This window comes from Vipera berus (genome assembly GCF_964194415.1).
Source record: "Vipera berus genome assembly, chromosome: 12".
Classification (NCBI taxonomy): Eukaryota; Metazoa; Chordata; class Lepidosauria; order Squamata; family Viperidae; genus Vipera; species Vipera berus.
Window position 1 is genome coordinate 14947536 of NC_138215.1, and position 27605 is coordinate 14975140.

General features: G+C 38.4%; 1 protein-coding gene across 1 annotated transcript in view; it reads left to right on the plus strand.

Moving 5' to 3' along the window:
- FBN1 (fibrillin 1) overlaps positions 1 to 27605 on the plus strand; it is a 168262-nt gene that overhangs the window by 123316 nt on the left and 17341 nt on the right. Inside the window, exons 35-55 of the mRNA XM_081337040.1 lie at positions 549 to 671; positions 1560 to 1685; positions 3859 to 3981; positions 4568 to 4690; positions 5364 to 5528; positions 6133 to 6201; positions 6312 to 6437; positions 7603 to 7725; positions 10866 to 11024; positions 12027 to 12098; positions 12905 to 13030; positions 14634 to 14756; positions 16484 to 16609; positions 17504 to 17620; positions 18398 to 18526; positions 20078 to 20200; positions 20937 to 21062; positions 26174 to 26323; positions 26602 to 26667; positions 27210 to 27326; positions 27475 to 27594. Of these exons, the coding sequence (XP_081193166.1) occupies positions 549 to 671; positions 1560 to 1685; positions 3859 to 3981; positions 4568 to 4690; positions 5364 to 5528; positions 6133 to 6201; positions 6312 to 6437; positions 7603 to 7725; positions 10866 to 11024; positions 12027 to 12098; positions 12905 to 13030; positions 14634 to 14756; positions 16484 to 16609; positions 17504 to 17620; positions 18398 to 18526; positions 20078 to 20200; positions 20937 to 21062; positions 26174 to 26323; positions 26602 to 26667; positions 27210 to 27326; positions 27475 to 27594 (2532 nt within the window). The remainder of the gene's footprint in view (positions 1 to 548; positions 672 to 1559; positions 1686 to 3858; positions 3982 to 4567; positions 4691 to 5363; positions 5529 to 6132; positions 6202 to 6311; positions 6438 to 7602; positions 7726 to 10865; positions 11025 to 12026; positions 12099 to 12904; positions 13031 to 14633; positions 14757 to 16483; positions 16610 to 17503; positions 17621 to 18397; positions 18527 to 20077; positions 20201 to 20936; positions 21063 to 26173; positions 26324 to 26601; positions 26668 to 27209; positions 27327 to 27474; positions 27595 to 27605) is intronic.

The window sequence follows — 27605 nt, forward strand, 5'->3', positions numbered from 1 at the left end:
TTCCCATGGAATGAAAGATATATTTCTTATCTAAAAGTGACTCTTTAAGCATCAGCTCCAAACCTGGGTATCCAAACATGCATTTATGTTGCCTTTTACAGATGTTTACCTAACTTTTTCTTGAAAACCTAGAGGAAAAAAAAGTCATCCTTCTTCAGGGTTGTTTTATCATTCCCCAAATGTTTTCAAAATAATCATTTTATTCTTTTGAAGTAATCTAAAATCTAAAATTACTTCTGCTTTCCTTTCGAGAATATGAACCATTCAACCCAGTTTTTATGGATAATGATTTGCAAAGTAATAGGCAGCATTTATTTATACTGAATCTATTTCCACGAGTTGCTCCTTGGGTTTAAATTCTTGGTACACTTAGTATAACGTTTGTGTATCATTCTGTACCAGGGTTTGTGTTGGAGTGATTGGCGCAGCTTCCTATTTTATCTATTTTAAAAACTGTTTTCTTTTTTATCTTGTGTACACATTATCTTCGCATACAGTAGATAACTGGGAATGTTTCTCTTATTAATGCAGTTTTTTGTCCTCTTCAGATCTGGATGAATGTGCCAATGCCACACACCAGTGCAGTCCACATGCTGATTGCAAGAACACGGCGGGATCGTATCGTTGCTTATGTAAAGAAGGATATACTGGGACTGGGTTTACCTGTACAGGTGAGCTTTTAGAGACAGGTGATGCTTTAAGGGATAACAAAATATCCCAATAATAATAATAATAATAATAATAATAATAATAATAATAATAATAATAATAATAATAATAATATAAAGTTGGAAGGGACCTTGGAGGTCATCTAGTCCAACTCCTTGCTCAGGCAGGAAATCTGAGGGATAGCTGAATATTTTCGCATTATATGCTAAGTCCTGGTGGTTAGAATGCAGTATTGCAGGCTATCTCTGCCAGGAGTTCGATCCTAACCTGCTCAAGCTTGACTCAGCCTTCCATCCTTCTGAGGTCAGTAAAATGAGGACCCAGATTATTGGGGGCAATATGTTGACTCTGTAAACCACTTAGAAAATGCTTTAAAATATTATAAAGCGGCATATAAATCTAAGGGCTATTGCTATTAATCTTAAAACAAAGCAAACAAAACTCAACCCTGGAGAAACTGATTTTGTACCTGGGACTTTGAGCACGTAAAGCATGGTTTTTCCTAAACCTTTTTTCTTTTTTGGGGCAGATAAAATATATCATCAAATTTTAAACAAGATCTGGTTTTCTTTATGTAATGCATTAATGATAACAAAATGTTCATGACTGATGTTAGGTACAAATTTTTGTATAATAGTAACAGGTCTTATTTTCCAATTTTAGCTCCAAATTATTTTGACTTTCAGAGTCAGAGGACATGCTATAATATTTATAAAAGGGTTCCATCTTATGCTACATGTTGACCCTGTTATTGGATGTTGTTTTACATCTTTATAAGTAGCAATCTTTCCTACCCCCGTATATTTCATATGAAACTCTTAACCCATATTAGTTATTTGCATATAAATAGAATGCATTTACAATTAAAGTGACTCCTTTCACTTTTTTAGATATTGACGAATGTTCTGAAAATGTCAACCTCTGTGAAAATGGCCAGTGCCTAAATGCTCCCGGGGGTTACCGTTGTGAGTGTGATATGGGATTTTTGCCAAGCGTTGATGGAAAAGCTTGTGAAGGTAAGTGAGTAAATAAAGCAGTTAAATAATGTCACTTGGGCTATAGCCCTCTTGGTTTGCCTTCTTAGAGTTTCAAGTCAAGATTTTGTCTTTGAAGAGCAGATTTTAATTTTCGATCTATCCTTTCTACCTTCCTATTGAATACAAAAGACACCCCGCTTTAGAAAATGTTGCAGGAGACAGCCAAGAAGTAGAATAGAGTAGGGGTCTCCAACCTTGGCAACTTTAAGACTTGTGGACTTCAACTCCCAGAATTCCTCAGCCAGCCATGCTGGTTGAGGAATTCTGGGAGTTGAAGTCCATAAGTCTTAAAGTTGCCAAGGCGCAGACCCCTGGAATAGAGGTTGAAAAGCAAAAGGTAGCTAAACTCTCACAGTCCGCTCACAAAATGTAGATGCTACCATCCCATTGTGAACAACATCATTGGCAGTTATTGTTCATCACACAATCATTGAGATGTTCAGACTGGATTTGACATTTTTGTCAGCTCGAACGGCCATTGAATGAACTATTATAAGCCAAGATTTTTCAAGGAAATGAAAAGATAAAGACATCATCTTGTAGTTAATATGCGGAAGCAAGGGAAAAAAATCCAATTTAGTATCAATCTAGTTTCTCCAAGCTCAGGAAATGTGGAAGAAGGAGTGCAGAACCTCGGGGTGGAGTCAAAAGAGACATCAGCCTAGAATCTTTACATAGCCACAAGTGAATGAAGTCCAACCTCCCTTGAATTCATTCCTATGGAGTCCTTCTCTAAGAGTTGTGACAGGCAGATGTGGGTGTTGGATGGTGATAGAGATATATTCACAGGATGTAAGCTGTTCCAAGTAAAGCTGCCTTTCTATTTATTAAATTTGTTAAATTTTTATGCTGCCCGTGTCACTTTGGGTGGCTTACAAGTTATAAAACAAGAAAAAAAAGTATTGAAACATTAAAACCTCACAGGTTAAAATATGATTAAACACTGTACTAAACCCGAGGTTTTTCCTTGAGCAAACAATAAGACAGCAAAGAGTTACAGAGATGCTATAATTGAGTATCACTTTTGGCATTGTTCATCTTAGCAGTTATGTTAATTTTGCATTTTAATTGCCAAGAATAATCGCATGTCATAGATATGTATCAAGACATAATTCTTGTAAAAGCCTGAAGGAAAAATGTGGTGTGATATTGAGATAAACAGTTGGCTGTAAAGATCGATCCTTTTGTATGCTGCAACTTGTATCTGAACAAAAATATTTGGTCATGACCAAAAAGTATATATTGGGTGGGTCTGTGAAAATGCAGAAGTAATTCTTGATTCTCAGTGTCTCGAACAAAGGAAATAAGTTGAGAGATTAGCACAACTGTTGCAGTTGGAAAGACTAAAGACACTCCCTGCTACTCCCACAGAGCATCAATTAATTTCCTTTGGATTCTTTGGTAAAAACCCTTTCTCATAGAAAATTAAAGAAGATTAAAATCATAGCTTTTAGGGGCAAAAGTCAAGGGGAGAAAGGGAACGAGGCACCAAAGAGGAGAGGCTTGGGCTTCGTAGCGATTAAATTTGTAGAGATTAGTAGTTAACAAAGAAAAAAAAATCCTGCACTCATCTGGTTTTGTTTTTAACTGGATATCGTAATTCGATGTTTCAGAGTCAGCAGGAAGAGCAGAATGAAAGACGCAGTGTTGCATCATGGTGACCTAAGCCCAGTGCTTTTTTTGTAAAAGAAAAAGGTGCCGGAACTCACACATGTCATACAACCCGACTTGCCTACCCTACAAGTTTCCATCCAAAAAAGGTGCCAGAACTCCGTTCTGAGCGTTCTATGACAAAAAAAGCCCTGCCTAAGCCCACAGCCCACAGCTTTTCGCATGTGTGTTATGACAGGGTTTCTCAACCTTGCCAACTTTAAGAAAGGTGGACTTCAATCCTCAGAATTCCCCAGCCAGCAAGGCTGGCTGGAGAACTCTGGGAGTTGAAGTCCACCCCTCTTAAAGTTGCCAAGGTTGAGAAACCCTGTGTTATGATGTTGCCCACATGTGCAGAAAGAGTGAAACCAATGCAGCTGCTTTTGTCACTTTCGCAAAAGGAGAACGATCCCAGATTACGCTCATGCTGTGACTTTCGATTCTTGCTTAGGTCAACATAAATTTAACCATCTCCTATTTCTTCTCAACTGTCTCATTACAGATATTAATGAGTGCACTCTTTCCAACATCTGTGTCTATGGAACCTGTCACAATCTTCCTGGCTTCTTCCGATGTCAGTGTGAGACAGGATATGAGCTGGACAGAAGTGGCGGTAACTGCACAGGTAACTTAGTAGTTTGGTCAATTTAATAACTGTCTTAACTTTCGTATAATCATTGCTCATATAAGCCACTAAAAAAGCACGGAAAAATGACTGAGCAGCTAGAGTTGACTTTTTTCCCCTCTTGTATTTAAATACATATTTCAGAAACCTTAAACATTGTAGTTTGGAGCTTAGTAGAACTTTAGTTATTTAGCTAGTTAATTTGGTCAAACTGGGCATTGCCCAGAGATTTCTTGGGCACTTGCAGCCACTTCCCAAGTAAGCCTTCCTAGTTATTGTTTTATTTTTAAAATATTTCTTACAGCCAACCAACTCCAATATGTTTAAGGCTTTCTTAAAATCCATTTTTGTGCTTTTTGCCAATGGTATATTATTTTACATTCTTGACATTTTTTTTAAATCCAAAGAAGGTAAAACTCACTAGGTATCAAATTAAGCTTGCTGTTCTAAATTCTCTTCTATCCATAAAGTAGTTAAATTGAACATTCCTGAATGTGATCGGAATGTGAGTTAGTGTCCTTATTAAATGAGCACTAGAGTCTTTTGCTGACTTGTAGATTAATGCTGCCTTTTTCCCTCTGTGCAGATATCAATGAATGTGCAGATCCCACAACATGTATCAGTGGCACTTGCCACAACATTGCAGGCAGTTATACCTGTGAATGTCCCCCAGATTTTGAGCTGAATCCAACTCGTGTTGGCTGTGTGGGTAAGTAATGTTGTGGTAAGCTGTTCTAAATCTAGATCAGACATGTCAACACAAGGCCCGGGGGCCAGATCCGGCCCGCGAAGTGGTTTCATGTGGCCCGCGAAGCCATCCTGGAAACAGTGAGGGAACGGCCCCCACTGCCTTGGCCCTGGCCCAGAGACCCTCCTCCTGCCAGAGACCCTCAGATCTTTCCCACTCCTGCCCAGGCCCCCATAGGCACCCTTGATGCGAATGATGCAGAGCTGGCCACGCCCACCCAGTAGGCCATACGCACTCTAGCTACGCCCACCCAGTAGGCCATGCCCACCCTGGCCAAACCTACCTGGCCCCTTGAGGGCAACCACAATGCTGATGTGGCCCTCAATGAAATTGAGTTTGACACCCCTGATCTAGATGAATCAATGGTCTACAAGATTAACAAATAAGTAAATTATAGCAATGTTTTGGGAAGAGGCAATAAATACATGGTTCGGCTCTTGAAATAAAAACATATACCTGGCAATTAGTAATTTAAAAAGTTTGTCAGAAGTTGAGAAGCCTCTGATGAATTGAGCAATGCGTGAACAGGAACGTCAAAGAAGTGCCCGCCTCACGGCTTATATGGGAACTGTTCTTTTATTCTGTATTTTTATGGATTGATAATGTTTGAGCATCTGCTACTTGCTTTCTTTAGATACACGCTCTGGTTACTGTTATTTGGAAATTAAACCTCGAGGTGATAATGGCGATACAGCTTGCAGTAATGAAATTGGCATTGGTGTTTCCAAGGCTTCTTGCTGTTGTTCCCTTGGTAAAGCTTGGGGCATTCCTTGTGAACAGTGTCCGGCTGTGAATTCAAGTAAGTGAGATGGAAAAGGGCAAATTTAGAGCTGATTTATGCTTTCAACTGCTTGCTTCCTAAGAGACAGAATATAACCAGAATTACATGGAGATAGTTTATTTATAGGAGAATTAACAGGCGGAATAAATCAGGAAGTGAGCTGGTTCCAAGGGCTACAGGTTGATTGCACGCTGAGGCTCTCTATAATAATCCAAGCTACTAATGGTTAAAGCAAATTGGCGGTAGGTAAGAGTCAGTGGAATTCAAGGTAGCCTAGACTTAGATATTTTGTGGGCATGAAGGGGCTCGAGACTGATGACATGCTTGACCCCTCCCTCGGGCTCAGCCTGACAATCTGCTGACTTTAAAACAAACAAACAAAAAATATGTATTTGAAAATAAGAATGAGAATGGCAAATTTAATTTGGGGGCGTGGAGTGAATTGAACAGAAGCTGTGTGTATATCTCATGAATGTGTTATGTAGGGGCAATGCTTGTTTTCATTCATGGAATCTTCAATTTGAAGGACTCAGGGTTGGAAGAAGCATGCTGAAAGGAGAAAAGGACTACTTTTTTGGCAAAGCAAAAATGTCCTATTAATAATATTGTTTTCTCCTTTCAGCTGAATACAAGCAGTTATGTCCAGGAGGAGAAGGATTTCGACCCAATCCCATTACAGTCATTTTGGAGGGTAATGTCCACTTGTGCTCTTTCTCTAGACATCATAATACTACACTGATTACTCTTAGCTAAGCTTTGTCCGTTTAATTTGCTAACAAGATGCTAATTTTATGTGGACAGATATTGATGAATGTCAAGAACTGCCTGGACTTTGTCAAGGAGGAAAGTGCATCAATTCATTTGGTAGCTTTCAGTGTCAGTGTCCAACTGGGTACCAATTAAATGAAGAGACACGAGTATGTGATGGTAAGAGAATCACAAATGTGTTGTTGTTTATTGGGGATTCTAGCAAATCCACTTCCAGAATTAGCTCTGGCCCCACTCACTTTCTCCTCGAGAAGTTATCCGGTGTGAACAGCCAAGTCCACACATGCAGAATTCAGTTAGCTAATTTATTAGTCAATGCCTATTTCACAAGAATCTTCTCATATTGGCAGTTTGTGCCTGGGCCAGACTTGATAAGGTTCAATGGTATTCAAGAGGGTCAGATCTTGCCCTCTTGTGCCTATGTAAAGATTCCAGACTAATTCCCTGCTTGACTCCTCCGCTTGACTCTCCAACGAAAGTGTGGCCATTCACACATAACACAGGTTCACAGAGGGGTTACAAGCCCTCTGTAAAGGAGGGAAAATAACCTCCTTCAAAGAACGCAATCGTTCTCCAAAATATATTAGAAGCATGCTGAACTATAGAAGCAGAATTAGTGAATTAAAAGTTGGTGTGAAATATCCACTGAACTTTACAAGCATCTTCAATCATTCTTGTATATTTCCTTTCTTAATCTTTTTTGCTTTCTTTACCTATTACCGATTTTACACTTTTACACTTCCTTTGTTTAGGATCTTATCAGTATAGTTTCTTTCTATACAATGCAACTCTTCTGTTAGTACTAGAAATGCTTTAAAGGTGAATGACAAATTATTATTCTTATTCCCATTAATTTGGGAATATAGATTTATTAGTCCATTTTACCCATATGCAACTCACTTTAAACCAGTGTTCCTCAACTTTGGCGATTTTAATACAGGTGGGGAATGTTGAAAGTGGAAATCCACATGTTTTAAAGTTGACCAGGTTGAGAAACACTGCTTTAAACAGTAGCTTAAATCTTGAGGTATTCTAAACAAATCCCAGTCCAGCTAGACTTTGATTTCAGTAGGTCCTAAACAACAGTGACAAAATATCCAGACCTCTGTCTTACTTTTAATGCCAGAACTGGATTCAGCAGTAAAGTAACGTAACAGAGATGTCTCTTGAGCATATGGCAATTACTTTGTCTCCGTAGTAAATGATTGTCAGCTAACATGGATGTGGACAAGAGAGAGTCTTAAGCCACAATAAATCTTTCTCTCTTTCCCTCTTTCTTTCTCTGTTATCAATCTAAACTGCCAGCTTTGTGTTTTCCTTGCAGATGTTAATGAATGTGACATAGCTGGTATTTGTGGCCCGGGAACCTGCTATAACACCATTGGAAATTTCACTTGTATTTGTCCTCCGGATTATCTGCAAGTCAACGGTGGAAATAATTGTATGGGTAAGATTGCCTGCATTTCTTTTTCCAGATTAAAAAATTGTTATTAAATTGTTATTTAATCGGATGAAAGGAGGGGGAAAAATCCTCTGAAACAGATCATGCTGCTTCTCTAACCATTTTGGAGCAGAGAGAGGCAGAGAAGATGGCTAGGTTTTTTTTTACGTAAACGTAGCTCAGGTAGGGTCATATTATCCAGCTGCTTACCCCCAAACTGAAGCCTTGGTGGAGCAGTGGGCTAATGCCTCCTTAAGTAACACCAGCTGCTTGCAATTAGTGCAGGTTCGAGTCCCACCAGGCTCAAGGTTGACTCAGCCTTCCATCCTTCCGAGGTAGGTAAAATGAGGAACCAGCTTGTTGGGGGCAATTAAGCTGACTTTGTAATAATGCCGCTTGGGGTGTGTGTGAAAGCCCTAATAAGCAGGCATATACATAGAATGAAGGCTACTGCTAAGCTTGTAAGCCGCCCTGAGTCTTTGGAGAAGGGCGGGATATAAATGGAATTTTTTAAAAAAATAGTGAGAATGACTGAAAGTTGACTCCACGTTTTATTCTAAGGACTCTTGTATGTTGGAAATTTCTTTGGCACCATTTTTGTGCACATGCAAATCACCAGCTGCCGTGTTTGTGCATGTACAAAGATGCAAGCATTGCAGCTCCTGTGTTTTGCAAAGTCCAGTTTGTGGAAATTGCATCTTATGTAACTCTGGAAAATCCTCACATTAAGGAGGCATAGTCAGGTAAAAAGAAATTAATTCAAGACGCAAACTGTAGTGCACAACTTTGTTATTTCAGGATTTACGTTCCAATTCAGCCTTGGTATTTTAGCCTTGCCCTTCTGCTTAATTTTTATTTTTATTTTTTCTTTTGAAATTCCAAACTCAAATGAACTCAACATGCATAAGCAAAGCTAAGCCAAAACCGTGTGGCATCATCTTCCAATATTTTTCAAGAAGGATATGAAATCATAAATGGAGCAAGATTTTAAAGAAATGGCTGACGGACACTAGCATGTGTTCTTCTGCCAAGGTTTTGAGGCCCCTTGAAGAACACGCTCCACATTTCATAATTAGGAAATCCAAATGACATTCGTGGGATTTTGGATGCTTCTGCAAGGAGCACATTTTTCCATAGATGATGACGTAACTTTACAGTCATTGTTAAATTTGCAGCCTGGCAGTAGTGGAGACAGCTTTACTTAACAGAAAAACAAGTTAAAGAGAAGAGGTGATTTCTCACAAAGGACCTGACTCATAAAGTTATCTTGTTTTGTCTCTAAAGGAAGGATCAACCAAGATTCTTGATCTTGGGGAAAAAAATTGGAGTACAAATGGAAAACAAAATTGGAGTACTAATGGAGTAATTTCCTAAAAAAAATAATAAATTTGCATATAACATACTGAGATTAAGCTGGCTGCAGTTATGGAAGAACATTACTCATTGTTGGTTCTGTGCATTTGTTTGTGGGTGGTGAGGTGGAGAGAGGTTGCATAGAAGATCTTCTCAGCAGATTGTATCCCAATAGTTAGATTTTTTCTGTGTTTCAAGCTTCACTTCTTCAGTATGTCTAGTCAACAACTGACTGAGGAGCCTAGTCCAGGGGTAGGCAACCTTGGCTCTTTTATGACTTGTGGACTTCAACTCCCAGAATTCCTTTTTTAAAAACAAGTTTTATTAGTTTTTCAAATTACAACTGATATATTTAGAAAGCATCATGATATCTGGGTAGTCATCAATTGAGTAACAGAGTTTTCAATACATAGTTCAGGTTACATTATCATAGCATCCTTCTCTATTTCCCTCAACGTTCAATACAACTTATTTAAACTAACAAATTTCTAGGAATAGCATAGTCAATTAAAGAAGACTTTGTCAATCCAATTTTGATAAGGTATATCTATATCCTGCTATTAAATTTTATCTAATTTTGATGTTAATTATGGTATCCAAGTTTAACCTTTAACATCCCAAATAGTATTCACAACCCAAAGTTCCCTTATTTTATTACACCAAAAATTGTATCATCTAACATACACCCAATATTTAAATAGCTAGCTTCTACCAAATAAACATTGTTTATTTCATATCCTAATACATCACAAGTTACCAATAGGAGAGTCTATATTTATCAATCTACTTCTACCTATACATAACCAAAATTTTAACATCAAACATAGGATCCATAAGCCAAATTTCCATTATATCAATATATAAATTTATGATATTTGAAATAAGCTTAGTAAATACTTAGACACATTTTAACTCCCAGAATTCCTGAGGCAGCTATGCTGCCTCAGGAGTTCTGGGAGTTGAAGTCCATGAGCCATAAAAGAGCCAAGGTTGCCTACCCCTGGCCCTAGTCTAAGGCAGTTTGATGTCACAGTGACTTTGAGATGTTTTCTGTGCACTCATTGGTCATTTTTTTATATGCAGATTTTGATTCAAGACCATCCAGATAGACTATTTCATCCAGCTGATTCTTCTCTTCCTAACTGGATTTAGGGACGGTTGAATCTATCAAATTAGTTAGTTCTCAACTTATAATCCTAATGAGCCTGCTCATCATGGTTGTAAGACAGGACAGTCTTAAATCAGATCACCAACATGACCAACCCGATTTTTTTGGAATGATCAGTAAGTGAACAGTTCAGCTGTTAAATGAATCAATGGATCATCATGGGCAGGTTTTGCTGAAAACCAGAAGTAAATGCTAACTTTTGGCAAGGTGGAAATGTCATGGAAATATGGGATGCTGCAAATGGCCAAAACGAGGATTGTGCCTGACATGTGGTCACGTGACCCCGAATAGAACTTCAGAACCGCATCACAACCATACGTAAATGGAGAACTACCTGTATTTTTTTCTCTCCTCTTCTTCATTAAATGAATTGGGAACACACATTTGCACAGAATTTTTTTTAAGGTAGACCTTTGCAGGTACAAAGTAGATTGCAAGCCTGAGATGGATTTCACCAAACAGGTGAAGCTACATTTCAAGAGATGTGAACTTCCTTCCTCTTAACTAATGAACTTTATTATGAATGGAGTTCATTAGGAAGGAAGGAGGCTAAGAGGCTTTGTGATGATGATGATTGATGATGATGATGGTGGACTGCTGACATGCTTCTTCTCCCTTGTTGCAGATATGAGGAGAAGCCTCTGCTACAGGAACTACAATGCTGACAATCAAACCTGTGATGGAGAGCTGCTTTTTAACATGACCAAAAAAATGTGTTGCTGTTCTTACAATATTGGACGAGGCTGGAACAGACCTTGTGAACAATGTCCCATCCCGAGCACTGGTTTGTACTGTGGTTAAAGGGGGTGGGGGGAAGCAAGAGAGAACACAAGTTCTATGCCCTTCCAACAGAATACCACTGTCCCCTTTAGTAATTCATTTACCAATCAAATTTATGTAGCAGGTTTTATACAGTGTGCTTTGATAGGATTCTGAAGGCGATTGTGCATATTTTGAACATATAACTGATAGAATATTTGTAGCTTAGGGTTGAACTGTGGGGCCCTTGGTGCTCTCGGAGCAGGGTGGTTTTCTTACAGACGTTTCATTACCAAAGTGAGCAACATCGTCCGTGAATATGTGAGTAGTGTAAATAAACCTTGTGGGCTACCAAGGGATGGATGTAGATCAGAGATGCAAAGTTTGGGTTTGCAGTGGAAACCTTTCCATACATATTTGGGATTCTGTGAATTGGTACTGTTTGGCCTGCACTTCATATGGTGCCACGGATTTACCAAGGCTAAACTTGTAACAGAAAGATCAATTCAGGTAGAAGGGATGAATATAACTTATTTAATCCTTATTGGGGGGGGGTGGTTGTTTAGTTTTTCCTAGAAAGTTGGAAGTTGTATGTGATATGCTTCCTTTTGGGCTTATATCTGCCCACTGACCTTGCCTAGTGCTTGCAAAAGCAGCTCAGCCAGAGATGGTAGCCATATACTAGCTAAAATGGGTATATAAACAACTATTAGTGTCACTTGAATTGTTTCAATGCCATTAAAGAGTTGTTGTCTGTCCAACCAGGAGATCAGTTGATGATCTTGGACCCATCACTGAGAACCTACCCTTCCCTATTGCCAATAGCCATATTGGTCTCTTAAAAAGAGATCTTGAAGAGCGGGAACCTACTCATGATTTTATTATATAAAAAAATAAATAGATGCATCTAAGAAGTGCATTAAACAGTTGCTATAAGTTGGCTGGAGAAACAGCATTGTTATTTTATTTCTGTGGAACTTTTTTTTTTAATTCACATGGAATCCTTCCTCTTTTTTTATCATTTTAGATGAGTTTTCAAGTCTCTGTGGAAGTCAAAGGCCCGGTTACTTTATAGACATTTTTACAGGATTACCCGTTGGTGAGCAACATTCTATTAACAAGTTTTATTTTTAATCCTTGTGGAGGGAAGGAAGGTATATTTTTTTGCCTTTTCTCAGGAAATTCTGAAGACTAAACAATGCAGTTAGGACCCAGCCTTCATGTGGATGGTTGCCAGCCTATGCCAGCCCACCCGCTTCTCCTTGCTGGGTCCTCATAGTTGGCCTCTATGATTCCCCGGCTTGGGATACAGGCAGTAGAAAGTTTGCAGGATGTTATAACCCAACTTCAGTAAACACCCAGCATAGGTGGAAAGATTCTCAAACGGTTGACATTCTGCTCTGGGTTGGAAAAATGCTGGGCGTCTTCTCTTTTTAAAGCCCTGATTTTTATCTAACCTTTCACATTGGTTCCTGAGGGCATTGTGTTGTTGGGAGGCGAGGGTGGGAAGGCATTTTATTTGTGTGCACTTTGACAGAGAGTGTGAGGGGCGGGGGGGGGGGAGAAGCTTGAGAGGGAATATTTTTCACACAGTATAAGTGGGGAAATGGTTCACAAATCTGAACCCTAGTGGGAAAATGGAGGAATTCATGGGAATGAAGCCAGCAATATTCTTAGACAGAATTTCTTTTCTTTTCTTTTTTTCTTTTTGTTTCTTTTTTTTATTCAAATGAGGAACAAACCAGACTACTACGTGATAGAGGAGACAGAACCGTTAGCAATACATTCGTCGCTTAAGAGAAATATTTTGAGATTTATTTATTTTTTTAAAAAGGATCGTTTGGGGGCATAATTAGGTAAAAGTATTGTTTTGAACATTTGTACCTCTGTTGTCTCTTAATGCAGACATTGACGAGTGTCGTGAGATCCCAGGTGTATGTGAGAATGGAATTTGCATAAACATGCCTGGCAGCTTCCGATGTGAATGTTCAGGTGGATTCTTTTACAATGACAAGTTACTGATCTGCGAAGGTAAGAAACTTTCACTCAGAATCACCTGAGGTAGGTAGAGATGGAAATAACACTGCTTGCCACCAAGAAGGCTGGATTCTCAGAGAGTCTCATTTTGGGAGACTGCATATTTGTGCTGTAAGTTAAAGGTAAAGGTTCCCCCGCACATGCGTGCTAGTCGTTTCCGACTCTAGGGGCCGGTGCTCATCTCCGTTTCAAAGCCGAAGAGCCAGCGCTTGTCTGAGGACGTCTCCGTGGTCATGTGGCCGGCATGACTAGATGCCAAAGGCACACGGAACGCTGTTACCTTCCCACCGTAGTGGTCCCTATTTTTCTACTTGCATTTTTACGTGCTTTCGAACTGCTAGGTTGGCAGAAGCTGGGATGAGTAACAGGAGCTCACTCTGTTACGCGGCACTCAGGATTCGACCCGCCAAACTGCCGACCTTCTGATCGACAAGCTCAGCGTCCTAACCCACTGAGCCACCGCGTCCCATTATTTGTGCTGTAGCACCCCATTTATCAATAAGTACAGGTAGTCCTCGACTCACGATGAAAATTGGGACCAGAATTTTGGTCGCTAAGTGATGCAGTTGCTAAGCTAGCCATCATGGATCTGACTTTATGAGCATTTTCCCCATGGTTATTAAATGAATCCTGCAGTCATCAAATGAATTCAGCTTCCCCTATTCTTTGACTGTCTGACGCTGGCTAGGAAGATCACCAATCATCATTACGTCACTGCAGGACACTGCAACTCATAAATAGGGGCCAGGTGCCAAGCATTTACAGCTACAACCACGTGGCTGTGGGGATGCAGTGTCAGTCATAACATGCAAGAGCCATGGTGGCACAATGGTTAGAGTTCAGTATTGCAAGCTAACTCTGCCCACTGCCAGGAATTTGATCCTGACCGTCTCAAGGTTGACTCAGCCTTTGGATTCTGTAAACCGCTCAGAGAGGGCTGTAAAGCATTATAAAGCGATATATAAATCTTAAGTGCTATTGCTATTGCTATAACAAGTTGCTTTCTGCAGCACAGTCATAACGTCAGGCAGTTGTTAAATTCGTAAGTCAAGGTGTAGCAGTACCTTAAGGCGAGACTGTTTTGATTCTTCTGATCCTCTTTCAGAGTGCTTGTTGGCCAAAGAGGGATGCTGCTCAACATTTATCATATTTTATGGAAGGAAGGCACAGATGTTTATGACTATAATATTGTGCAAAAATATCACATTTATTCCCAGAGTCAGAGAGTTCCATTACATCCTTCCTAATATTGCTGAGCTATATTTTGGATTCAGTTCATAGTATCTATCTGCAGTTCTTTAAAATTCACCTCCTCCTGGGACTGTATGGTTGCAAAGTAAAATCTCGTTTAGGAGCTGTGCAATATGTGTGTGCCTATGTATGTATGTATGTATGTATGAAATGGTATATAGGGTCTCCTGCCTGAGCCTGGGGTTGGACTAGAAGACTTCCAAGGTCCCTTGCAGCTCTATTCTGATTAATGTTTGCTTTAATTCAAATTCAAAGTCTTTTTTTCTGAAATGAATCATAAATCATGCATGTAATCTCTAATACCAATGACCAATTCTAAGATTTTTTTTTGTATTACTTCCAATAGATATAGATGAATGCCACAATGGACCAGTTTGTTCTCAAAATGCAGATTGTGTGAATACACCAGGGAGCTTCCGCTGTGATTGTAAACCTGGTTATCGATTTACATCTGTTGGAAGATGTGTTGGTAAGTACTAATGCTATTGTACAATATTGTAAAATAGATAAGTTTGCTAATTGATTGCTGGAATAGGGATACTTCTCTTAAAATGCACACAAGCACAAAAGCTGCATTAAAACTCTGTTTTTTTAAAATGCAGTGTCATGTTATTTTGACCTTGAGTCTATAAATTGTTTTTTTTCCACTCACAAAGATGCCAAAGAAACTTTGCAATGTTTATATTTTCTTAGACTGAAAAATTCAGTCACAACTTAGCCAAAGAGAATGCAGTCTTTCCTCAGCATAACAGATGCCAGTGGGTTTTTTTGCTAAGTGTAGAATACCCAGATTTAAACATGCTCTTCATATAAACATACTGTAGTAATTTTTATCTCTGCAGCAATGTAAGCGGCTGATTTAAACCACCAAACCTCAAAGTGTTGCAGTACTATATATTTAAAAAATGATTTTCCCTATTTGTTTTAAAGGGCAAATTTAGTTTCATAACTCTCCCTCTTTCTGTCTATCTCTGTGACTAAGTAACTAACAACAATTAAATATCAACCGAAAGTCATAACAACAGTTAAAATTCCCCATAATTAAACTCAAATTAGAATTCATTGATCACCTATTTGTAAGGAATTCTAATACCTCTATTATTTTTATCATGGTTAATCTTCAGTTTGATTCACAGTCTGGGACTAGTAAAAACTTAACAGTTCAAGTCCTAATTAAAGAACCTAAGTTTTGTTAAAGTTGCATCTGGGTATATAGGCAGTACCAAATAAAGTGGATTTGTTTTTACAAAGTCAGGATATTCAGCTCTAATGAATTCAAAATTTCCATGTATCTAGGCAGCCCTTTGGGTATCGAGCTTCTATTGTTATTGGTACAACCATTCATTTTTTTCCTCCACAATCGCTCAGCTTCAATGTGCTGATCGTGGTATTATGTTATTTTTTTTCTAGCTGTTTCTCTTCAATTCGTGCATCATCTGATACTGCAATATCAATGAAGCAGACTTTTTTTCTTTTCCACAATAGGGATTTGAGGCGTGTCGTGGGCCACGTGTCTGTCTGGTATATATAGCAGTGGCAGTGTTTTTGTGGGCATTTTCTTAGCCGTATTTGAAGGAAGAGCACCTTTTCCTATAGATCTGCAATTTTTGCAGGAAAAGGGTGTAGACGCAGAAATAGATTTTCACTCTGAGAGTGAAAGATTTGGATTCTTTAGGGTGATTTAGCATCTTGTTAAAAATAATAAGTCTGTAAACTTCTTCCCTGCAATAGTAACAGGAAGCTCCAGGTCAAAAACTGAGACAACCAACAATGTACCTTAATATCTGTTGGCAGAGACTTTATTTCCCTGAATTTTGCTCAGGAAAGGAAAATAAAATACAATATTAGCAGCTTGATAAGTGTGTCATTTTAAGTCGCACTCATACCGAAAGATACAATAGGTTGAACTTGTTTAGATTTTTAATCCATTGTACTGTTAAGATTGCATTATTTTTTTTCCTTATAATGCTTTAAGAAGAACTATTTACGTGCCAAATTCTTTTACTTCAACTCGTCATAGTTTTCTCCAAAATTTAAAACTAATTTAGTGCTTTGTGTTCCTGTTAAGAAATAAGTAAGTCAGCTTTTCATGTTTGGAAAGTTTGAAAAGGTATGCAAAGCTGTCTCTCTTCCCCCCCCCCCCGGTTGTTCTCTTGCTGAAAAATTCTGAAATTTTTAAGCTTTCTATGATTTCAGATCGCAATGAGTGTGTAGAGATACCCAATATTTGTAGCCATGGTGATTGCATAGACCGTGAAGGAGGTTATACCTGTCGTTGCCACACGGGATTCAAAACCAATGAAGATGAAACTATGTGTTTGGGTATGTATGTATTTATATTTTAGAAAGGTAATGTTAACTGTGGGTCATTTTACAGATGTAATCTGTAGCTCCTAGTTAATCCTATTTAAATGAGTCTTTAGATTAGAGGAGGACAACTATGGCAACTTTATGACTTGAGGACTTCAAATCCCAGAACATGGCTAGCTCAGGAATTCTGGGAATTGAAGTCCATTAAGTCATAAAGTCGCCATAGTTGCTCATCTCTGCTTGAGAATCTAGGACTATCCCATGTCTTGAGTCAGAATAGGTAACGGACTCCTTGTGTCGTGTTTTGGCTTTTTCAACAGTTGTTAGTTTTTCCAAACTTCTCTTTCTGATTATTCTGATTCTTGGTTTTAAATCAGTTTTAAACTGTTATATTTTGTAAGTTATCAAGCTTGTAACAGATGCATTCAAAAACAAAATAATCTTGATCTTCCCCTGAGACCTTGCATATACATCTTAGACAGAGGAAAGAATGGGTAGTCATGTCCCCAAAAAATCATGTCTGCAGGAGAATTACTAATGTTTTTCACATTTCTTTCAGGATGGTGCTTTTATAAATTTTAGACTTGTTCAGATCCCTTCATCTCAGTTTTCATCACTCGCTTGTAGCTTTCATTGCGAGGCAGAGCCCTTGATCTATGTCTCTCCTGTTCTAGATTTTTGGTTAATCTGGTTTCTCCCTCTTAATAGCAGTATGGATGGATGCATCTTTCTGTATAACTGATAAATAGCACGGGACATTTTGTTTGTTTGTTTTGCAAAACCCTGGTGGTTGTGTCTGATAAACCAACATATCCAACTGGATTCATGCTAGTTGACTGATTTGTATTTCCTTTGAGTTGTGAACGATATACATGAAACATTAGGAATTTCTTACTCTATTCACAGATATTAATGAATGTGAAAGAGAGCCCTGTGGTAATGGCACATGTAGAAACACAGTTGGCTCTTTCAACTGCCGTTGTCACATCGGATTCATCCTCTCTCACAATAATGACTGCATAGGTAAGGAAACTTTTCAGTTGTACCCATTTACTAGCTGACCATATTTATTTATTTGATTTCTATAGCCACCCTTCTCAGTGAACAAATCTGGACGGCTCACAGTTCAAAAACATACATTACAATTGAAATCTTAAAAACATTTCAAAACAATAAAAAAAAATTTGAAGTCCATCCATCTGCAATCTGCCAAGTTTGACAGACATTGCTCTAGGTCAGGGGTAGGCAACCTCGGCTCTTTTATGACTCATGGACTTCAACTCCCAGAATTCCTGAGCCAGCATGGCTGGCTCAGGAATTCTGGGAGTTGAAGTCCATGAGTCATAAAAGAGCCGAGGTTGCCTACTCCTGCTCTAGGTTTTCAAATTGGCTGAAGAATTCTGGGAGTTGAACTCCACAAGTCATAAAAGGGCCAAGTTTGAAGACCCCTGTTGTAGAGGATGTTGTAACAGAAGTAGAAAAATCTTACCTTGTGGGGTTCTTTGAATATGGTTATATCAGTTAAGATTCCTGATGACTGACCGGGCTGTGCCCTAGACTGAATTCAGCCATTTGGTTTGGAATAAGAGTTTCTCATGAGTCATAAGCAGCTTGTGGAGAATTGGAGATGTTGAATCAGTCTGATTGGATTCAGCCTTATGCCATTGGTGGAAATCCTATTTTTGGTACAAGGCAGTTACTTTTTTATTTTTATTTGCTTCCATTCCCACCTTTTTTAACTATCTGTCCTTTCCCTTACTTCTTTCTTTACTTTTCTTTTTGTTATCATATCCTTTTTAGATATGGATGAATGTGCCAGTGGAAATGGACATTTGTGCAGAAATGGCCAATGTGTTAACACGGTTGGGTCCTTCAGATGCCTTTGCAATGAGGGTTATGAGATGTCACCTGATGGAAGGATTTGCATTGGTATGTCATGAAATTAATCACAGCGTTTGCCACATTTCAGTATAAACTGTCGATATTTTCATATGCAATGATGAAGAAGATGGAGATATTCTCCTGCAGCTCTTTTTAGAAAGAGCTTATTTGGGAATATAAATGCAGTTGGCCCAAACTGCAACCCAAAACCCACTTACGTATCGTCGGGTGCTGGGTGGGCATGGCCAATAGGGTGGGCGTGGCTGCAGTGGTAATGGCAGACTGGGTGGGACCAAAAAGTTCAATCAAGCAATTCCAACTTTGCGAGATCTTTTTTTTTCCCCCGTGAGAAGTTGAAATGGATTGATTGAACTTTTTTTTTTTGGCACATGGCAACGGAGGCCTAAAGTGAAAAGATTTTATAAAGCCCAGCTGAAGGCCTAGGACGGGGGCAACAGCATGCATGCCCACAGAGAGGGCTCTGCGTGCCACCTGTGGCAACGCGTGCCATAGGTTTGCCACCGCGGACTTAGGGTTAGTGTTACATCACCATGAACTCATAGAGCAAAATGGACATCGCCAACAAATTCGGAGTGCTTGGGTATGGTTAGGAGGACACTGACTTTTCTAGCCTGCCTTATCTATGTTTCCTGGTAAAATACATGGGAAAATCCCATTGGAGGAAAATTCCACTTAGGGTTTTTCCAAATAACCTTCTCAATGTTTAGCAAACAGCCTAATGTCTGGGTTCATGTGTTTAAAAAAACAATGGTAATAGTTAATATCATAAACAGTATGTTAATTAATCGCTCAGTGGTCTTCTTGCTAATATATATTCAAAGTTACATATCACATTCCTTTCTCTGTAACTCATTTTTCTAGCCATTGATAGAAATTATCCCATGTTCTAAAATACACTGAGTCTTCTTTCTCTTTTATCTTTAAAGTCAGTCTATCCATTTCTGCACACTCTAAGATTTTCTTAATTAATTCTTCTCCAGTTGGTCAGTTTACAAAAGGCTTCTTCTGTTCAGTGCTTTCTATCTGAAAATGTTCCTTAAAAAGAAAATCCTTTTTGAACTTCGCAATTATCTCACAGATTGGAATCTTTATTTATAATTCCGACACAGTCGGAATTTAAGACAGACATAAAAATCTTTCTCTCCCAGTAGAAATATTTACAGGAGGAAAATACGCAGTATTGTATATTGTGTACAGTTGTTTCTTCATCTGTCTATAAATGAGTGAGGAGCACTCATTTTTAAAGCCTTGCATAAGCTTCATTTTATCTAGCCTGTTGATCCATTTCATATTTATGTCAAAACAAATTGGAATTCTAGGGATCTAAAGAAAAAAAACAGTGTATCGGAAAAAGTGATGTTCCACTCAAGATCCAAACTGCATCTATGACAAACTTTTGTTAATTGCATTACAATTCTGTATTGTTAAAACGTTTCTTGCCTATGATTTTTTTGAAATGTTTTTCTCCTTGTTTCTTCTTTTTTTTTAAGTGTAAATTTTGCTAACAAAAAGAGTAGCACTCAAACATATGAAAGTAAGAAGAACTCATCATTTTTTTTAATGTTTATTTTCCTACAGATATCAATGAGTGTGCGTTAGATCCTGGTAAATGTTCTCCTGGTACATGTCAAAATCTGGATGGCGCTTACAGATGCATCTGTCCCCCTGGATATGCCTTGGAAGATGTCGACAAGTGTGTTGGTATGCAATAGGAACTCTAGATGTCAAAAGACGTAAAGTAGGGCAAAAAACTAACCTTAATGTCAAGAGCTATGGTGGCGCAGTCGTTAGAATGGAGTATTGCAGGCTAACTCTGCCCACTGACAGGAGTTCGATCCTGACTGGCTCAAGGTTGATTCAGCCTTCCGTCCATCCGAGGTCGGTAAAATGAGGACCCAGATTGTTGGGGACAATATTCTGACTCTGCAAACTGCTTAGAGAGGGCTGTAAAGCACTGTGAAGCGGTATATAAGTCTAAGCGCTATTGCTATTGCTTATAGCAAGCAATATTGGTCCCTTCTGGCCAATAAAATCCCCGCCTACTCATCAAATGAGGCTCATTCAGAATCAGCGTGATCTTGGTCTTTTCCTGGTATCTATTCATATAGTGTTGGTTCATAGTTTAAATCCAGCATGTACCTTTTTTTTAGTCACTCATGGGGTATCTATTGTAGAGAAAGAACCAAGGCTAGCTTGATAGCAGAGTCAAAAATTGCACCAGGAAATATGTGGCTTACATTTTTATTTGTTTGTTCATTACATTTATTTATCATATTTGTTTGCCACCCATCTTACCATAGGATAACTCTGGATGGCTTAAGAGTCCTAAAAATATGTCTATACATGTACAGTTAAAACCTAAGGACACATGGGAAAGGCACGGTGGAGAAGGGGGAGGTGAGATCTATTTGTAATTCTAAATATACTTTCCTTTCAGATATTGATGAATGTCAAGAAAAAGCAAATATCTGTGTCCTGGGAACCTGTAGTAATACTCTAGGTAGTTTTGCTTGCTTATGTCCTGAAGGTTTCATTGTGTCCTCTACTGGCCAAAGATGTCTAGGTAAGCTTCTTATTTTATTTCATGTAGATGCTAAATTTCTATTGTCAACTGTAAATTATAGCAGTAGATTCCTTACCCTTCTCCCTAAACACTTGTATCTATTATTGCTATTTTTAAATTTATTTATTTAGCCAATTTGTTATGGTCACTCAAGCAGCAAATTGTGACTCTCAAGTGTCTAACTAGGATTGAAAGCAAACACAAAACCAGCAGGATGATGATAATTCCCAGAAAACATAGCATAAACAGTTTGTCTTGTCAACCTTATTTCTCAGAAAAATTCTAAACATGATTAGTCCAAATGCAACCTGCATCCTATTCCTAAGAGCACTAACTATACATTAAATAATCAGTACAATATCTGGAGTTGTAGGCAGGGTCAGTCTAAGAATCATTAATTGGTTCACTCTACTGAATCTCTGACTTTGTAGAGGCTTTTTCCAGGATTTTAGGCTGGTGACTCCACTTCAACCTTCTGGCAATGTCTACTTACTTCCTCCCACAGTTAATATAATTAATTATGCAAAAGATGGAGTTTATCAGAATTCCAAAACTACTTAGTGGTTTGGCATTGCTTACTTGAGTTGAAGAAAAAAAGGGGGGAGTATTTTGTGGTATAATGTAACTGAGTAAATTAAATATATCTCCTCCTTGTGGCTTTATCCTTTCCTGTTGAACAGCTCTAAAGGAAGTCCTTTCAATGAATCTCATGAGCATTTAATTTAGGAATCCTTTTCCCCCTTTATTTGGCTGTCAGTAATTATTTTATGGTTTAAAACTTTCAGATCTGAAGGCTTAGAAGTATTGGAGAGCAATTCATTAATCAGAGTGGTGCTTCATATGCTTTCAGTAAAAAAGAAAAATCATAAGTCATTCTGTATTATTGCTGTTATTGTTTCATTTCTTTCATTCTTACCATTTTGAAAATATTCTTTTCCAACCCAAAAATACAATAGCAGCTTTTAGATGATTAAGGATTTTGATTAAGCTTGTCTTGGCAGGGCTGTTTTTTTGTTTTGGCCTTTCAGCAAATCTTCTAAAGTTAATTGAGTCCATCTTTCAAAAAGCAATTGGAAGATAAGGAGTTCGTTTGAAATCCCCCTGCTGTAATCCTTTATTCTGAGATTCTTCACATAGCCTATACAATTCTTAATATTTTTTTTCCTGTTCTTTATTAGCTAGTGATGCATTTTTCTCTATTTGTAGCTACACTTTTTAAAAAGATGGTACATTAAAAACTCATTTTCTTTTTTTAATCCTTGTTTGTAAAGGAATGGCAACAATAAATTATACTAGATTCATAAATAGGAATATAGATGCTTATCAATACATTAAGGCAATAAAGCCAACAAACTTTTAGTATGTTCATAAACTCAAATCTTTAAGAGATGAAGAATGGGCAAAACTGCCTACTTTAAAGCTTATTCGGGTCTGTTGTACTCAAGTGGGACAGAATAGAAAAACATTAGTCTTTTTCTTTGACCACAGAAATCACTGTTTCTGTTTTAAAAAAGCAATTAGATAGTATCAAACTTCATTTAAGCGTGGTAGCCTCATCCGATCAATTATCTTTTTTTACCAAATGTCAATCACAGTAGATTGCTGAAATAAGTGAATTGTTGCTGGAGGTATTCTTTCTTAGTTTTTGACTGAAGTTACACTTTTTAAGATATCACTCAATGTTGATTCCCTGTCCAGTGAACTAGATGACCAATTGGCTTATATTCAGGCTCTTCTCTTGCCAGCCCGACGTGCTGCCAAGTGTCTCTTAGATATTTGCAGTTTTTGCTCTGTTTTAGTGCTTAAATTATTTGACATGGAAGATCCCTTTGTGGTCACACAGAATCTTAATTCTCACAGACAGTTTGGACAACCCTACTTGAAGAGAGAAAGAATGGGATAGCCATTCCAGGATTTAATCTGATCTGATCTAATCGTAAACTCATTGCGTTTTATCAGACTAAGGACAAATAATACAGGGGAACAGGTGTGAGAGAAGTAATTTATTTGCATTCCAGGTAAAATATCATCAAGGCAACGTGGATCTTATAAATTCGGTGAACAAATCTCAGCTTCTGCAAGAGGGATAACTTGAATCCTTTTGATAATTTAAAGTTGAAAAGTCCCTCACATGTTTAAAAGCAGAGCAATCTGAAGTAGTTACTTGTCTACAATTGTAGTCAGCTAGTATAGGGCAAGCCTTGGTCTTGTTTATTAGCAAAGAGAAAATAATTAAACTTGGTTCCTTTTGTATTTCAGGTCATATTTTTTCTCTTTCTTTTTTTTTTTCTTTAAGTGGTCAGGACAGGAAGGCCTGGAGGAATGTTGACAATGGGATCGCGATGGGTTGGACACGACTTCGCAACTAACAATAACAATTTGCTTCCTGTTAATTAATATGCAGCATAGGTAGTCCTTGACTTAGAGCCATTTGTTCAATGACTGCTTGAAGTTATAACAGCACTGGGGGGGGGGAAGTGACTTACAAAAAGTGCAGCATCCCTATGGTCACATGATCAAAATTGGGATAGTTGGCAGTTGGGTATATGTGAAAATTTCAGTCTCCTGGGATCATGTGATCCCCTTTTATGATTTTCTGACAAGCAAAGTCAATGGGAAAGTCAGATCCACTCAACAAGCTTGTTACTAACTTAAGAACCGCAGTGACAAGAAAGGTTGTAAAATGGGGCAAAAGTCGCTTAGCCCCTGTTTTGCTTAGGAACAGAAATTTGGGGCTCACTGGGGGTCATACGTCAAGGACTACTATATTCACAAGGAGGCAAATTCCCCCAGGTTTCCACTCAGATTCAAGCAATTATCCATTTCTACCCTAACACGGAAGCTGCTTCACAATTGGCTTTCCGGCTTGTATCATTCTTGCCCCAAGAACTGGGCCATATTCATGGCCCTCAATGCACTTCATGGCCATAAAATGTCTTATGCTGTGATCCACCCAAAGACTGGGTCAAATAAATGAATAAATGAAGGAATGTAGAGTTGGCTTTGGAGAAGGAATGTGCAAGCTGTGAAGGGACGACTTGAAGACCAAAATTACACAGTGGAGTGGAGTATAGCAGGAAGAGTCCTTGCCTTTGATTTTGTTTAGTGTAAGATGGGACAGAGAGAAACTTGGACAGACTTTCAAGGTTCAGTTATTTGCCCTTAATAAATAAAGAGCGTTCTTGGAGTCTCTGATGGGCCTTTATCTTGATCTGACCTGACACAAAAGGATGACATCAACCATCATTAATGACACATTGGAAATCTGAAAGAATACAAAAGGCTGTCTTCTCTCAGATTCTTCAAAGCCAGTTCTCAGTTATTGTAGTTGGCTAGGAATTTTTTTTTGGGGGGGTGGGGGGGTTAGAGAAAAAAAACAAAACCCAACCCTGAAATTATAGGTCATCAGGAAACTGATGATCTATAAGTTGTGTAAAATAATAAGTGAGAACTTAAGCTTGGAAGCTTCTATCAAGCATGTTAACTGTAGCAAAATTGGAACTAGAATTTAATTGGAAACTGTGTGCTGTTCCAGCTGTTGGGGATTAGTGGTTATAACATTGGAATGCAGCAATTAAACAGAATAATATAGTTGGTTCATTTATTAAAACCAGCATAGCTAGGCAAATATTTTATGACTGTTAAATTGAACTATCTCTCCCCAGAGTCTAAATGAGGGCATTGACTGAAAATTGCAGATAGGTGGTTATTCTTTGGAGTTTGTTGGAAATGTACACTTAAATGTGGTAGATAAGGAATCCTGGGGTTAATTCCATCCTTTACTAAGATCTGCTCTTGGGTTGATGATTAATAGAAAGCAGTACTCTCTTTATTTGCAGTTTTAAATTTAAGAATGGAATTGAAAATCTCAGAGCTCTAAAAAAAATGCTTTCTGTGAGATTCTGAAGGCCAGAAATTCACAATAAGAAAGCTTCTGTTTTCCCCTTCAACCTTCAGAAGTAATACTAGGATATAAAGATAAATGGAACTATGTGTATCTTTATTATTTCAAGATAAGTGGGACCAAGAGTTCCATTCATTTTGAAATAACCGTAAGAGAAGAGATGGCAAAGGAAAATGTCGCTTGTCCATCATTCAATATTTCCTTCACAATTTAAGCAATGATATGCTTCCTATGTATCAAAGTAGCTACATAAACTGCTTCCTCGGAGGGAGATGGGCGGCATAGAAATTTAAGAAATAAATTTAAACTACTTAGTGCAATTAAGTAACACCAGCTGCCTGCAATTAGTGCAGGTTCGAGTCCCACCAGGCTCAAGGTTGACTCAGCCTTCCATCCTTCCGAGGTAGGTAAAATGAGGACCCAGATTGTTGGGGGCAATTAAGCTGACTTTGTAATAATGCCGCTTGGGGGGGGGCGCGAAAGCCCTAATAAGCAGGCATATACATAGAATGAAGGCTATTGCTAAGCACATTGATTTGTGCTTTAAATTGTAAGCCGCCCTGAGTCTTCGGAGAAGGGCGGGATATAAATGGGATTAAAAAAAAATATCAGTAGCAACTGATAATCATATAACTGATTATTATTTAACTGATAATAAATCAATATAAACAACATGTGATTGGAATGAATGTAGACATTCTCAGTAATGGTTGTAAGAGCATAGTATATGCCTTTTGGGGCTTTAAGGAAGGTGTCATAGGTATTCAAGATGCCATGAATGGAATTGGTCTATTCACAAAATAACTTTCAGGGCTCAGCAGAGTGGTCAATTCCAGAGAAAAGGTCCTTCCATGTATGGAGAACTTCAATACAGTCAGTGTATTTTACCCATCAGTACAGGGGTACCTCGGTACTCATAGTTAATGAGGTGCAATGAGGACCAAAATAATGAGGACCAAACAATTTTTTCCCCACAAGGAATAACGTAGACATCAACAAGTTCTAGCTTATGCATTGAGTACCAAATAAACAATGAATACCGGGACAAAATTTTCAAATCAAAATACGCTGAGTATCGAATTCGATGCGTTTCAAAGCAGTTGAGAACCAAAGTAGCATTGTAATTGGTAAGACATTCTTTGTGCTTTCAGTGAAAATCTCTTTTTAATCAAAGGCTTAACGGATGTCATGTTCTTAAATTATTTAGATCTGAGGGTGAGCTACTGCTTCACTAAATTTGAAGATGGAAAATGTACGGTGCCCAAGTCCCGAAATCATTCTAAGCAAGAATGCTGTTGCAACATGCATGGACAAGGATGGGGCGATCCCTGTGAACTTTGTCCAGAGGAAGCACATGGTATATAATAAGACCTCTTGTACGGTTTACTGCAGTGCATGATATTAAGTGAAAGGAGAGATGAATTATTTTCTGGGAAAGACAAAGCTTGTATAGTCTGACTTTTCTTCAGACTGATAAAATGGATATTTATATTTCTAAATGGTGCAGTAGGCAGTAAAGGTCCTGTGGCAATTGAAAAGAATATTAAGAACAAACTGGAGTCTGATTTACATGTACCTTCTGAAACAAAGGATGTGGTTGATTTTCTACATTTCATATTTGTATTTGATTTACAGAAGCTTATAAGCAGATTTGCCCGTTCGGAGTTGGTGTCTTGGTTGGCCCAGGGGGTGAGCCCATTGGTAAGTCAACTTAGCTTGCAATATTATTGTACTCTGATGTTCCTCCTCACTAATTTCTTTAAGATACCCTTTTTAATCACATCTAAAAATCATTCTGATGTCCTTAGTGATTTTCATGCCTTTCTTGTTTATGAATTAGAGCAGGTCCCTTGCTTTTGAAACAAATAAACTGTCAGCATTGGAAAACCATGGAGTTTTTAGATCTAGTTCCCACCCATTCTCTTCAAGGGGAGAAGTTGGGATGTTTGTCTCAATATGTATTATATTGAGAGGACTCCTGCTATTTCTGTTCTTTTCTGTTATATCCTGCTTATTGTCTATTGTAGCAGAAATCCTAAGAGGGACCCTGCAGAGTTTTCGCATAAAAGAGTGTAAACATTTTTTCAGGGGACAACAGGTTGGCACAAAATATATTATGCTGGTATTTTACCACTGCTCACCTTGTATCGAGTAATTACTGTATATTGGGACTGTTTGAAACAAGATTGTTTGATTCTTTTTTCCCCCTCTTGTCTTCCTGCCTGCTTAACATGGGGACTAAGATGCGGATGAGTGTCAAGATCCAGACAACTGTAGGAATGGACAGTGCATCAACACCGATGGCTCCTTCCGCTGTGAATGTCCTTTTGGCTATCTGCTTCAAGGGTCTGAATGTGTCGGTGAGCAGAGATATCCTATCATTAGAAATCCTAAGCTTTCTAGGGCTAAGTCAATCCCGTCTCTCTGTTTTCTGGTTTTTTTCCCCCCAATACTGTAATTTTCTGAAGTTATGCCAGTTGTGTTTCCAATTGCCTTTATTGATTGTAGACATTGATGAATGTGTGGTTGGAACTCCGTGTGGAAATGGAACGTGCAAGAACATCATTGGAAGTTTTGAATGCACTTGTGAAGAAGGTTTTGAGCCAGGACCCATGGTGACATGTGAAGGTAAATGCGAC